Source organism: Manis pentadactyla, chromosome 10 (assembly GCF_030020395.1).
Source record: "Manis pentadactyla isolate mManPen7 chromosome 10, mManPen7.hap1, whole genome shotgun sequence".
Classification (NCBI taxonomy): domain Eukaryota; kingdom Metazoa; phylum Chordata; class Mammalia; order Pholidota; family Manidae; genus Manis; species Manis pentadactyla.
This window is the reverse complement of record NC_080028.1, coordinates 125,394,935-125,408,961: the sequence shown is the minus strand read 5'-3', so window position 1 is coordinate 125,408,961 and position 14,027 is coordinate 125,394,935. Positions and strand designations below refer to the sequence as shown.

General features: G+C 63.2%; 2 protein-coding genes across 8 annotated transcripts; both read right to left on the bottom strand.

The window, feature by feature from the left end:
* Nucleotides 1-41: 41 nt before the first annotated feature.
* On the bottom strand, nt 42-4,436 carry NTN3 (netrin 3). Its single transcript, XM_036920579.2, has 7 exons — nt 3,870-4,436; nt 2,633-3,616; nt 2,374-2,562; nt 2,136-2,285; nt 1,956-2,006; nt 1,759-1,833; nt 42-1,489 (listed from the first exon to the last, which is right to left on the bottom strand). The coding sequence occupies exons 1-7, from the start codon at nt 4,081-4,083 to the stop codon at nt 1,143-1,145; spliced, it is 2,010 nt and encodes a 669-aa protein (XP_036776474.2). The 5' UTR covers nt 4,084-4,436; the 3' UTR covers nt 42-1,142.
* Nucleotides 4,437-9,286: 4,850 nt separating this feature from the next.
* On the bottom strand, nt 9,287-13,339 carry TEDC2 (tubulin epsilon and delta complex 2). 7 transcript variants are annotated; one of them, XM_036920566.2, is made up of 10 exons: nt 13,280-13,339; nt 13,092-13,190; nt 12,803-12,870; nt 12,282-12,681; nt 11,775-11,828; nt 11,085-11,178; nt 10,817-10,928; nt 10,610-10,711; nt 10,094-10,284; nt 9,287-9,758 (listed from the first exon to the last, which is right to left on the bottom strand). In XM_036920566.2, the coding sequence occupies exons 1-10, from the start codon at nt 13,303-13,305 to the stop codon at nt 9,651-9,653; spliced, it is 1,254 nt and encodes a 417-aa protein (XP_036776461.2). In that variant the 5' UTR covers nt 13,306-13,339; the 3' UTR covers nt 9,287-9,650. The 7 variants fall into 7 exon arrangements, with proteins under 7 accessions (XP_036776461.2, XP_036776458.2, XP_036776459.2 ...); XM_036920563.2 differs by having other exon boundaries at nt 9,288-9,797; XM_036920564.2 differs by having other exon boundaries at nt 9,288-9,797; nt 10,094-10,281.
* Nucleotides 13,340-14,027: the final 688 nt, after the last annotated feature.

Below are 14,027 nucleotides of genomic sequence, written 5' to 3'. Positions count from 1 at the left end.
GCGCACTGACTCCCCGCGGCGGGGTGCCGGGAGCATGCGCCGGCCTTAGGCACGTCCCGGCGCGGAGGGGCTGGGGATCCAGCACTGTCCCCGCGCGCCAGCCGAGAGGGCGGGGTCTGCAGGGCCCCACCAAGGGCAGGGTCAGGGGCTTCTGGAGCAGAGAGTGCTGTCAGCTGGGGTCGCCGCCCCGCCAGGTCTGGCGTGGACCTGGGAATGCGCGTCCGCGTGGTCACAACGGCCGGTCCCGAGCGCGCGGAGAAGGGGAGAAGGGTGTCCTCGGGGCGGGACCTCAGCGGAGAAGCCTGGAGGCCAAGGCCAAGGCCAAGAGAGACAGCCGGACGGAGACAAGAGACAGAGACACAGCAGGCCAAGAACGAGGCCGGACACAAGCAGAGGCGCAGCGGGGACAAGGGCACAGAAGTCCAAACAGCAGACAGGGCAGGCAGAGGTGACAGGCCGGACAGCCGGGAACCAGAGGCCGCTGTCCTCGCTGGGAGAGGAGTCACAGCGTCCTCTGTGGGTCCAGGCTGGGGGCGGGGGAGCCAGGGTCACGGAGCCCCATGGGGGTCCACAGGCGTCTGTGGTGACCACAGCCTCTGGGGAGTCAGAGAGCTCTCTGGCGGATCAGTCAGTGGGCGCTGGAGTCACAGCGGCCCTTTGGATGTTCTCAGACCCTTGGTGTGTCCTGGCATCACAAGGAGGCTCATAACTGTTGGAGGGGTCACAGTGTCTTTTAAGAAGGTGAGAATGCTCTCTGAGGGACCAAGAGCCCCGACGTGTTGGGCCCCATAAAGAGCTTCACAGCCTTTTGGGGGTATCACGGCGCCCCCTGAAGGGGGCAGACAGCGCTTGGGTTGGGGGACCGAGGAGCTCTTTAGGATGACAGCTGCCCAAGGGAGCCTCGAAGCAGCTCTTTGAGGCTATCACATCCCTCTGTCGGGCCGAGGTGTCGCTGCGTCCATCACACCTATCCTGGGTACGGGCGCGAGGCACTGAGGGAGGCGCCCGGCAGGGGCGGGGCAGGGGCTCAAATGGCTACGCGCTGGACGCGAGCAAGGAAGCCCCGGCAGGCAGGTGATCTGGATGCACGTGCGCCTTGATGTGGCAGCAGCGGCCCGCCCGGCCCCGCCCCGCCCGCGGGCTCAGGCAGCTCCGCAGCGCCCCCGCCGCTGCCGCCGCTGCAGCCTCCGCAGGCGCCGCGTCCACGCGTCCCTCCAAGGCAGCACGAGGCTCCCGCGGGCAGCGCTAAGCCCGGGCCCCCGGCCACCTGGGCCGACAGCGGTCCCCGGTCCACCCCCGAGCAGCAGGTAGCGGCGGCCCGGCAGTAGGCGCGGGCAACCGCAGGCCGCGTCCCGCGCAGGCACCCACAGCGCACTGCTCCCGCGCCGTGCGCGCTCCTCGCCGCTCCGGAACACAGCGAGCACGGCCACTGGGAAGCGCGTCCACAAGCCATGCACCTCGCCGCCCGCGCCCACTGCCACCTGCACCGCTGCGGAGAGGAAGAGAGGGGGGCAGGGTCACGGGGCCGGCCGGGGAGGGGCAATGGGTGCCCACGGGAGTGGAGGGACACAGGACACTCACGGGAGAAGGGGGGCGGGAGTGGACACGGGGTTTGGGGGATGACGAGGTGGAGCCAAAGCCGGTGGGCCACCGATGGATGAGGCATGGTCTGCGGCCCAGTAAGGATCAGGGCATCCAGAGGGAAAGTGGGCAGGGCAAGGTGAAAAAGTCAGGGTACGAGGCCTGAGGGCGGCCTACCGTAGTCCTTCCTGCAGAATTTCTTCAGGCTTATGCGGTAGCTGCCACGGGCCGGTTTGCAGTGCAAGTCGCAGTCTGGTGGGGGGTCGGGGGAAGCTGGCATAGATCCCGATTTACACCCCCCCTCCCCTCCGGGAACCCAGAGCCCCTTTCACCACTGACATGCGAATCTGGGACCCTGTTCTGTGTCCACTCACCCTGGGGCTCCACAGGGCTGCTCTCCTCAGTGGGTCCAGGGATAGGGGTCTCTGCACAGAGTGGGGGAACAGTCTGCATCTGAGGGACTGGGGCCCTGCAGAGCTCAGGGGACAGGTAGCAGTAGCAGGGACCTGGGGTGGCCTCGGCAGAGGTGGCCTAAGCAGGGCAGGGACACTCACTAACGCAAGGTGCCACTGGAGAGCGGCTCTGCTGGAAGCCAGGTGCACAGCGGTTGCAGGTGAGGCCGGTGACGCCATCCTTGCAGGGACACTGGCCTGTGGTTTGGTTGCAGGTTTTGCCAGCAGCACCAACAGGGTGACAGTCACAGGCTAGGACAAAGGTGGGATGGTCAGAAGCCTATCTGGGGATGTGGGAAACCAGGTTTGGGGGTGTGGAGGAGGCTGGCAGCAGGCTCACCCCTGCAAGCACGGCGGTCACTCAGGGCACGGCCGGGGTCACGATAGAAGCCCTCCCGGCAGTAGTGGCAGTGGCGGCCGGCAGTATTGTGCCGGCAGTTGAGGCAGACACCGCCACTGTGGCGGCCGGACAGCCGGTACAGCTCCATGTTGAAGCGGCAGCGGCGGGCATGGCCATTGCAGTCGCAAGCTGCAAGGAGGGATGGGTTAGGGGCAGGCTGGCCCAGTCCAAGATCCCCAGGCCATCCTCAAAGTCTCACCAAGGCAGGCGTGGGCTTCCCAGGCCGTGGCCCGCTGCCACGGCCTGTCGCAGTAGAAGGGCTTGCAGCGGCTGCAGTCAGCGCCCTCGGTGCCATGCCGGCAGTCGCAGATCAGGTGGCCCTGGGTGTCCTGCAGGCACTGTGAGGCATGCCCATTGCACTTGCAGCGCCCGCCTACCTGGAGCTCAGTGGCTGAGTAAGCGTAAGGGGCCATGGCAGCAGAGTCCCTGGTGTACCCCAGCATGGCAGGCCTTGTAAGCACCACTCGGATGTCTGTGGCGGTCACCCAGTCTTGGAGCACTGGGCTGCTGTCCAGATCCAGGCCCGGCGGGCTGCCATCCTGCACGCTGAAGGCCAGAAGGCCACCACCGTCAGGCTGGGCTTGGGGCTCAGGGAAGCACAGGGCTTCAGGCCCTGGGCCAGCTGGGCCATTGGTGGGGGCAGGCAGGCGCCCATAGTCCAGGCCACAGCGGGAGGAGAAGAAACCCAGAGGGACCCAGCTGCGGCCATGATCCTGAGACTTGAGCAGAGCCACCGAGGTGGGGGGTGTGGAGCAGAAGCGCAAGCTCACGAACACCAGCTCGAAAGCCTTGCCCAGGGGCACTGTGAGGGTCACGTTGAGAGGCGCCTGCGTCAACGAGTCTGAACGCCAGCACACAGGGCTTGCGGTGCCCCCTGAAGAGGTCAGGAGGGCGGCCGGGTGTGCCCGCCGTGGGTCCGAGGCGTCGCAGGCCCGCGTGGCCGGCCGGCCGCACGTGCTAGACGCCAGCACCTCGCGGCCCAAGGCCGCATTCACCAGGCCCGGCACGCAGCCGCGGGGCGCGCCCCCCTCATCATGGCAGGGGTCCGCGGGCGCCGGTGGCCCGGGGCTCAGCGCAGCGGAGAGCGTGCCTGCGGTCAGCAGCAGCCCCCAGAGCCAGCTGGGCATGGCCGGAGCCGCCGTGGGGCAGCCGGCCGGCCGGCCCAGGGCTCCACGCCGTTGCCCTGGCGGACAGAGAGCCCGGCCTGGGTACGAGGCCCTGCCGGCCGGACCCGCACTACCGAGCAACCAGAGCCCCCAGGTGGCCCTAGCCGGGGCCCAGAGGTGGGAGCCGCCGCGGGCTCGCCCCGGGCCGAGCGCACCAGTGGGGACGCCGGCGCGTCCTCCCGCTGAGCCTGGAGCAATGACAGGCGTCGCCCACGCTCCAGGCGCCTCCGCCCACGGCGGCCCCACCCGCTGTCCAGCGCTCGTACTCACCCACCGAGGGCCGAGTCGAGCAGGTCTCCCTGCCTCTCGGGAAGGGCCAAGGGCGGGCGGGGCCTGGGGCGCCCCGGCCGCTGCCTCCTCCCGGCTGCTGCGAGGGCGGGGGAGCTGTGCTAGGAGGGGGTGGGGGGCGCAGCAGGCGCAAGACTGGGCCCAGTCGGGGGCGGGGCTGCTCTGGCCGGGAAAGAGGGAGGGGAGGGGGCCTCATCTGCAGAGCCGGAATCAGAAGCAGATTCAGACAGTGCCTGGGCCAACGGGGGAGGGGGCTGGGAGGCCCTGGAGCCGGGGGAGGGGCGGGAGAGGCTGGAATGGGCTGGCTGGAGGGATTTGGAGGGGGTGGCTCAGCAAGGCAGCCCGTGGGGGACCACACAGCAGGGTCCCCGGCCCGCAGGCGAGCCTTGAGTGCTCCTGGGGTTATGCCACGTACTGGGTGGGGGTCTGGCTGCTTCCTCCCTCAGGCGCATCAGGCAGAGGGAATCCTGATCTTAAGGCTGGGGCCAAGATGCTCCCCTTGGTCTGTACAAGGTATACTCAGGGCAGCGGCAGTCAAGTGGGCTGGCGCTTGTGGGGTGTCCCCAAGGCAGCAGTCTGCTCAGCAGAAAGAACCCAGGATTATGGGTAGGTCTGAGTTTGAATCCAAACTGCTTCAGTTTCTGGCTGTGTCGTTCACATTTCCTTAATCTGACAGATGCCTGTTAATTCAACTTTGCTGAACCGTTGAGGGGATTTGACGGGCCACATAGGTATTGGGTATAGCCAGAGGCTCACAACTGCTCTCCTGAGGACTGGCCTGAGCCCGACTAAGGGATAAAGCTGGCATCCCCCACCGGGATCAAGCCAAACTCATGTCCCAAAGCATCCCTGGGGCTCCGAGTGTCTAGCTGTAGCACCATGATAGACCCAGCCCTCCCAGCAGACAGGGAGCAGCAGACGTGCTTGTGGGGGTGGGGGCGGGGGGCAGGTGTCACAGCTCACTAGGTGGCCCCTGGGGGCAAGGGCTTGGTCATCAGTTGAAGATCCCTGTGGAGGGGGAAAGGGTGGTTACAGATGGCTCAGAATCAGAACCCTTAAGCCTAGCCTCCATAACCAGCAGGTTTGGGCAGAGAAACCGAGGCAGAAACCCAGCAGCCTTGGCACTACCTGGGGATGGTGCAGCCATATCTGAGAGTGTGCTAGCCAGAAGGGACTAGGAATCTCACTGGATGGAGAGACCACTTCTCCTCCACCTTTATATCCTTGATAGGGGGGAGCCAAGCATCCCAGGAACCAAGCATTCCTCTGGCACCATGCAGAGGGGGCAGGGAACACGGAGCATGTCCCACCTGGGAGCAGCTGAAAGGCCTGAAGTTTCAGATGGGAGCCTGACCCCAGGGAGGCCCTTCTGCTGGCAGAGGACAGCATGTGGGTGTGCCTGTAGGCAGAGCTGCCACCTTGGCTGGGCCAGAGATGGTGCAAGGCCTGGCAAGAACAGGATAGAGAGAAGCAGCATCCTTGTGTTGAGGTGAGGCAGGGCAGGCCAAGTTGCTCCTGTCTTTTTGAGCTTTAACTGATTAACTCTGGGTTTTCCTGGCCTTATTCTCTTTCCACCCCCGCTCATATCTATTTTCTTGCCTAATAGAAGGACGCTGGACCTCTATGGCATCCTGAAGAAGAGGGTGGAGCAAGAGGGCTTGACCCTGGAGGATGAGCATCAGGAAAATCAGGGCGAGGGTGCACCTGCAGCGCCTGACACCCTCTGGTCAGACCGTCTCCTAGGCCTGTCTGGCACACATACAGGGGCTCGGGGTGGAGGAACCAGTGGCATGATGAGAGACTTCCACAGGACTGAGCCTGGAGGGCCAGAGGGGCTGCTGGCTCCTCTCATTTCCTGGAGCAGCAGAGAAAGGCTGTGGGTTCCCTGCCCCACAGAGCAGGGGCCATGGGGATTTGTCCCTCAAATTCCACATGCATGAATAAGGGAGCTGGCAGGCATACGTTCTGCTCTAGGATGGGTCAAGTTCAGAAACAGCACCTCCAATCACCTTCTTCAAGGTCCTTCTGGTCTTGGGCCTCAAACCCCTCCTGGGATGGAAGGAACCCTGATGGGACAGCAGGGGCCACAGTAGATTCTGCTTGGAGCAAAGATGTGACAGCTGGCTACAGTGGGGAGAAATGCCCAGGCCCAACACAGGGGTGCTCCGGAGCCTGAGACCAGCCTCTCAGGAAGCCCTGGCTGTCCTGACTTCAGGACTCCCAGCCAGGAGGGAAGAAAGCAGGAACAGTCTCTCCCCCCTTGTCAGCCTGACAGGCTTTGTCTGCTGCTTCCAGTTGGGGCTGGGGTCTTCAGAACATCTGGTGGCTTCTGATTGTGGGTGGAAGGAGGCCCCAGGGGGCTCAGCCTGCTGCGAGTGTCATTGGGGTCAGCAGGCAGGGAGCCGGGGCTCACCGGCTCCCCTGGGAAGAGACTGCAGGCAGTGGGGCCTCTTCCCTGCAGTGGCCCCTGTACGCATTCTCTTCTGGCCCCCAGGGCAGGCCTGGCAGATGGTGTAATGGCAGTTAGGGAGAGTTGTTCCCCCAACCCCAGCCAGGTTCATTGCTCCTTGTGGGCTCTGCCACCTGTCCCCAACCCCAGATGGGGGCCTCTCACACTTCCCATCTCTCTAGGCTGGCCCTGCCCCCTCCTGGCACCTTGGAAGAACCTGTGTCTCCCAGCAGCCCCTGCAATTCCTCAGATCACTGCAGTCCCCCACCCCTTGTGACAGTGCTGGCTTTGCTGCACTCAGGGAACCTATCTAGGGGAGATGTATATGAGGGGTCTGACGTTCCCAGAGCTGGGGAGTGGGTGCTGGGCTCTTTCCTTTGAAAGACCTACTGACAAAATAAATACTCCCTGCCTAGCCCTGGACCTTACAGCCCCTGGCAGACACTTGCAAACCACCACTTGTTCGCAAATGGCACAAACATTTATTGAGCGCCTATTATGCTTTGAGGGGCTTCCAACCCAGTGGGGAAGGTAGATGGCTGGGGGAGGGGACACAGCACGCAGCACCTCTCACCCGAGGGGGGTGGCCACGCCGAGTCCCAGCCAGCCGCCGCCACGCAACCTGCGTTTACGGCAGGGCCCCCGTGCCGCTCAGACTGGCTCTGCGTTCGCCACCAGTTGTGCTCGCCAAGCGAAACGTTGCAAAGCAACATTGGGCGGAGAGGGGAGAACCGAGTCGGAGGAGGGGAGGTAAATACCTCGTAGCCCCTACCGCCCTGGCCTCCTAAGGATTCGGAAAAGAACCATCTTGCAAGGAGGCTTCCGCAACCAGCGTGCTGCACTACCCTCGCCCCGCTTGTGCGAGATCGGGGCGGAGGTGGCGCCCGGCTCGCCGTGACCTCGCTGGGGGGGGGGGGCCCTCGCCCGCGGGCTCAGGGAGTCCCCGGCTCCCGCTCGCCCCCGCGCCCGGCCCCCCGCCGCCGCCGCGCGCGCCAGCACAGGAAGGCGGCGGCCAGGAGCCCGAGGCCTGCGCCGAGCGCAGCCAGAGACGCGCCTTGGGCCAGGTCCAGGCGGGGTCCGCGCAGCGAGAAGGTGATGGCCGTGGCGGCGCCGCCCGCCAGCAGGGCCACGGCACCGAACGGCAGGACGCACCGCGGCCACGAGCCCCCGGCGTCGCCGGTGGCCAAGAGCAGCGCACGCAGTGCCCCGGGGGCGTCTGGGGGTGCGGCAGGCGCCGCGGGCGGGGACTCGGGCGCTCGCATGCCACTGTCGCAGGGGCCTCGCTCGGGGTGGGTGTAGGCGCCCGCACAGACCCCGCTTAAATCCTCGCCCGCCACGCCAGAGCGGATTGGCCCAGGATGCGCTGACGCCACTGGGGACGATGAGAGGAGTTCGCCGCAGCCTCCGCCTCCGGTTTGGAGCGGAATCTGAGTGGGAGGGGGCAAACCCGGAGGGGCTCCCTTTCCTGCTCTGGGCACCCTGTTATGGTGCCTACCCAGGCTTCCCCCGCCCTCGCCCACTCACGCTATCTGCCACAACCCCTGCCCAAGAGGGACCCGCGCCTGCAGTGGTCCGCAGGACACCACTAGTGCCCAGGACTGGCCCGACAGGTAGGTCAGTCAACAATCTGTAGGCACAGCTCAGGGCCTGGCTCGGGATGGCGGTGGACAGCACTCCTACGCATGTGGGCAAAGGCCAGTAGGGAAGGCACACAACAAACCAAGCTAATGCTGGTGGAGAACACCTGCTGTGGGGTCTGCCTCAGATGGCCAAAAACAGGGTGGCAGGAGATTCGCTGTGGGGATTAAAGATTCTCCCAGATCTGAGCACCTGGACATCAGCTCGGGAGTGACCAGGAGGGGGTGGCTGTCCCCCAGACAGGAATCTCTGGATTCCTGTCCTGGGCAGCGACAGGGCCGCGCCCTTCCCTGGGGGCTTCTCAGTGCAGTGAAGACCCTGTTTTATTTCCTACTTTGCAGTGTCATCTGGTCCCCAGCAGCCCTCAAAATCTGGACTTCCATGTCCAAGGTTTCTGGCTTACTGGAGAGTGGGGCCTTTACAAATGGGACCTCCTGCTGGGGATCTGGAGTCACCCCCAGGCTGCTACATGGCCCAGTTCATCTCCGTACCTGCAACACTTCATGTGGCTCTCAGGAGACCTGGCTTTCTCCAGGAGTTACCTGCCTTCTAGGCCTGGGTCCCTGGGGGCAAGGTGGGTGTTATTTTCTTTCGAGCCCATCCATGTCCACACAAAGGGCCTGTGCCCCAGCTGACGGTCTGTATTCATGCCGAGTACAGGCTGATTTAAAGACTGCCATAGCCTCCCAGCCCTAGCATTGGTGAAATTTCTGCACCATCTCCTGTACCTTCATCCCAGACCCAGGGCAGTAACCACTATCCCCAGTATTACTGTGGGGACAACACTGTGAATTGAGCTCTGAGCCCTTAAGAATCTTGCTCAAGGTCCCACAGCAGCAAGCGAGTCAGTCAACCCTAATCTGTGCCTGGTGTAAGCCAGACGCCCTGACTTCTGCACTTTACCTCCCAGGAAGCAGCTATTCCTTCAGCAGTGGAGGTGGAAGCCTCAGAGGTCACAGTGGGGCAGGTGAGGGGTGACATGTGAGGGCTGAAGGGCCTCTTCCCTGCTGGTGGCTAAGTGTGAGGGCCCCACGCAGGCCACAGCAGTGGCCCAGGAGGTGGTCAGCAAGGGTAGCAGGAGAGACAGCTGTGGGCACAGTGCACTCTGGGCTTGTGGCTCTTCTGTTTTCCAGTGGGCCCAGCAGATCTAGGCAGTGGGTGGGAGGCTCAGTTTCAGGTGTGCTAGGGCCAACATAAGAGGTGAGTCCCCAATGCAGCCCACCTTGAATGGCCTTGCCCTCCCTTCAGTACAGAGAGGATATGCATGTTCATAGATATACTGACATATTTTTGGTAAGCAAACACACGAAGAAAACAAACACTAACTCCCACCTTGACATGATTTAAATATATTACTTTCTAAAGAAGTATGAATATCACACAAGCAATTTCGAGTCTAAAGCAAGGAAAAACAGGTTGCTAAGAGCCCCTGAGCCTGCGGATGGCCAGCCAGCAGAGGCCCGAGCAGCAGGCCTAGCAGCCACGGGCCCTTGGTTCCTTAGGAAGTGCCAGGGGCCGCCCCACCCCACCTTGGAAACCTGGCTTTCCCAGGAGGCACAGGCACTCTGGGCCCCCAGGAAACCTCCATCCCCATTAACTCAACTCAGAACAGGGAGGGGAGCTCTCGCCTTGGCCCAGGGTCCTGGGCCTGGGAGTGGGGTGGGGGGCGATGGGGTTCAGTCGGCAGGTCCATCTTGCAGGATGGTGAGGAAGTGCTGGCCCCCCTCACAGAGCAGGCTGTGCGCTGCCCGACACAGCGCCAGGCAGGCAGGCCCCAGTGGCTCCTGCGTGCTCACCAGGGGGAGGAGTTCTGCCATCAGGACCTGGGGGTGGTGCAGGGCCAAGGTTGCTGGGGGGACCCTTAAGGTGGGGCAATTGCAGGGCAGACTTCATATACCATGCTCTGGCCCCTCCCTCCTCCCAAAGCTCTCCCAGCACACTGTGTCCACCGTGCACACAGGCCCAGAGGCTCCCATCCTTCTGGTTGGTCCTGGGGGATGGAGTACAGACAGGCTCTTGAGCGAGAGCCCTCACAAGACCCCAGACCTGAAGTCTTTGTCACAGCCCACAGTTTCCTTGGCACCCAGTGTCCCGCTCCCCACCCCTATTCTGGAAGTACCTTCTCCAAGTGGATCTGCTGGTCTAGCATGGCCACCCGCAGCCTGAGGGCTGCCAGGGCCTGCAGCTCCCCGGTACTGGAGTAGAGAAGCAACTGGGGGCTCCAGATGGGGTCTGCTCCTCCTCCACAGGGCAATGAGGCCCTGGACACTGTCTCTTCAGGCCATGGCCCCAGCTGCTGTCCCATCACTGCTGTGGGGACAGGGCATGTGGCCTCATGGGACAGCGGCCAGGCACCTCCTCCCCACTTGCCTTTAAGGGGTGTAAAGTCTCCCTTTGCCTCTTGGATGAAGCCCTATTGTCTACAAGCAACCATCTCTTGCAATACCACGTGAGTCACCTGCAGTATCTGCTTCTCACATGCCACTTTCTCAATAACTGGACAAATAAGCAAACTGTTTAGTGGTGGGCTCTTGTGTTGGAAGAGGGAATGGGGTAAGTGGCTGTCCCCACTGGCCTGACAGGACAACTGGTAAGAACTCACAACACAGTGGAGGGACGTGGGGAAGGGTCCCACCTGCACGTAGCTCCTGCAGCCTGTGAAGACACTGCCCTGCAATGGCCTGCAGCCCCTCCAGGGTGAGCAAGCAGCGGTATTCCTGCATCCAGTCCCTGGGGTCTAAGCAAGAGTCAGGGAGGGCGGGCAGGATCCATGCCAGTCCTGAAACTCTCCCTGACCCCAGCCCCCACACCCTGACCTCAGCCCCACATCAGGGCCACTGACCTGCTGCGAGCTCCTCACCCATGCGTAGTCTCAGCAGCCAGCAGGCTGTCCGCAGGCGCCCCACCTCCGCCTCCACCTCAGCAGCACTGAGCCCGGAGCTAGGCCAGCCTGACTGGACCCAGGTCAGGGAAACTCCCCCTTGACAAACCTTCTCCCCTCCCACAAAGGATGGGGTCCAGACTGCAGCTCCTCAAACCTGCCAGGCTTAGAGCTAGAAGCACCCCTCCACCACCACTGCCCCCAGGTCCCAAAAGCCCAGCAAGGATACAGTTGTCTGCATTTTCTGGAGGAACTGGGTTTTGGCCGTGGTAACAGCATTCATGGAGTCACTGGTCTGTGTACAGCTGAGCTGGGCCCACAAGCTAGGATGCACATGCAGTCACCCAGGGAACCAGACAGGGATAAGGTTATTTCAGCCAGCTAACCCTGGGCCTTGCTGGGTAGGAAAGGGCCAGGGCAGAGACCCCAGGAGACCACTGTCCATGAAAAGGGGACAGAGCTTATCTACTCTGGGAAATACTAGCAGAGACTCCACAGAAGGGAGGGAGGGGCCAGCAGTGACCAGTAACTTGAACTGGCAAGAGCTCTGGTGCTGGCCCTGTACCAGGCACAGTGAAGGGCACCGGCTCCAGCTTGTTTAAACCTTATGGCGCCTCTGTGAGCGGGCACTGTGATCCTCACCTTCACGGGGACGCCAGACTGGGACTTGGGATACTAAATGCCTCGCTCAAGGTCTTGAAGCTCTTGGTGCAGCTGTGCTGGGGCCCCCAAGGCCTGCTGAGTCTATGGCAGGTCTAGCAGGGCACTTTCCTAACATGGAGGGCAAGCCCACCCAGCAAAGGGACCTACTGGAAGTCTTGACAGCATGGGCCCGAGCTGGTGGGAAGCCTCAGCCTCCCAAACCTCCACACTCCCTTGCTCTTCCCTCCACTGCAACCCAGCCGAAGGACAGCCTCACCGGGAGTTCTGGGAAGCCGCCTTCCTGAAGGCCAGGGGCAGCTGCAGCAGGGTCCTGTCAGGGAAGCCAATGCTCAGCAGCCTCTCACTCTGAGGTCTGCTGGCACTCCCCACCCAGAGCCGAATCGGGGGTGAGGCTTATGCACTCCCACCCCGCCAGGCCTTCCAGAATGACTGGGAGCCACCCCAGTCCAGGTCTTCCCTGGTAGAGACGAGAGCTGCAGGAGCAGGGCACAGGCCCTGCAGAGTCCCCAGGCTACATGGACAAGAGGACAGGGTGCTGGGCAGCCAGGAAGGACAGGAGGCCAGGCCCTGGCATGACACCCCCAGCACCTTCACAGCTGTTCCATTTTGCCACCGTCAGCTCATGGGCTGCATGGCATAGCACCCCTGACCCTCATCCAGCTCAATGCCCTGCCCGCGTCACCCCAAATTCCAGACTCCTGTTGCTGGCAGGGTCTGATCAGGTAGAGACAACGGCTCCTCCAGCGAGGGTCTGGAAACCTACCCCTTCTCCTTGAGCGTGAAAGCTTCTGGGACACGAGCAGCTGCTGATGGGGCTCTCTGTTGGTCCCTGAGGCCTGGTCCAGGCTTGGTGGCTGGGGCCGCTTTATCCCTACGAGTCCCATGTCCGGGTGACAGAAGCCTGCGCTCAGGTGCCTTGGTAGGCCCTGTGGTCTGGCGGGTGCCCCTTGGGAGTTTCGTCTCTGATGCTTGGGCTGCCCAGCCTGAGGCCCGGGGTGGGGCAGAGGTTGTGGTAGCAGAATCAACAACTGACGCAGACTTCAGGCTGGGGTCCTTGTCCTTCTCTCCAGCCTTGCAGATGCCTTTTCGCACCTGTACAGCCTTCTCCAGGGCCTGGGTCAGAAGCTCCAGCTCTTTGAGGTCTTCGGAGCTGGGTGTGCGTGCTGCAAAAGCCAAGAGTCACGTAGTTGTCCCTCACTATTGTCCCCAAGGAGGGGTCCCTCACCCCTGCATGCCAGAAGACAGGCCAGGGGCAGCACCTGGAGAAGGTGGGTGGCGGTTTACCTGGAGACGGAGCTTCTTCAGTTTCTGGCCCTGGGGTTGGCTCCGGAGCCGGGGTAGGCTCTGGTTCCCTGCGAAGACACAGTGCAGCCGTGGCACGTCCAGGAGGCAGGGCCCAGGCCCAAGAGACACCACGGGTCGCCTAGCCTGGGGCACCCGCCCAGCCTCCCAGCATCAGAGCTTGCAAGGAAAGGGGGGAAAGTACTGATAACGGGCAACTCGGAAGTGGGTGAGGGGCCCGGCCCTAAGGGCGCGAGGGGGCGCGCAACGGGTAGCCTCGGGTCCCGTGTACCAGGCCCGCAGGAGCCGCCGGGCGACGCGCAGACTCCTCTCCAGCTGCCGCTGTCGCTCGTCGCAAGCGTCCAGGGCGCCCCGCAGCTCGGCTACCAGCCTGGGAAGGACGCATCGGCAGTTCAGCACCCCACTGGCCTCGGGCGGCGCTCCCTCCCGCCCCGCTCTCTCCCGCCTCGCGGGCCTCACCGACGCGAGCAGCCGGCGGGCAGCATGAATGTGGCAGTGGCTCCTCGCGATTTGCCGCCTCCGGCAAGTCCTGCCCCTTCCGGGCTGTAATTCCACCCCCTTCCGTCCGGGTTACCCAATCCCGAGCCCAGAGCTCAGGGCCCGCCCTTCCCGTAACGGCCAGCCTCAAGCCCCGCCCCGCTCCGCCCCGCCCCCGGGTCGCGGCATGCCTGGGGGACCCGCAGGCTTCTGGTTTGGGTAACTGAGTAGATGGTGGCATCAGGGATCGCTTAACTGATGGCTTTGTCTTATTGCTCATTGAAGGCTCTCTAAAACAGGGCCAGCTGCCGTGCTGACCTTGGGCTACGTAGCACAGGGCGAGGCCTACGGAGGGGACTACTAGGTATTTATTGGGAGGACCATAGCTAGAGAGGATGACCTGCGCGTTGGGAGCTGGAACAGAGGGACTGCTCGCTTTTGGATATACTGGTGAGGTGATGACACCCAGGGCGGGCATCAGGTAGGGACTTGGGCAGAGAGTGATAAAGCCCCTGAGACTGGGGAAGGTGGCACATAGAGCAATGGGCCTGGGCATGACGGTCCAAGGTGGGGAAGGCAAACACGGACAAGGACAGGGGAAGGATGGATGACACGGGGAGCTGGAGCCGAGAGATGGAGGAGCTGGTCTCGTGTCACAGAAGTGACAGGAGGCTGTCCTAGAAGGGAATGTCCTTGGGATAAGGCATGTGACTCAGGGAACATCTGAGGG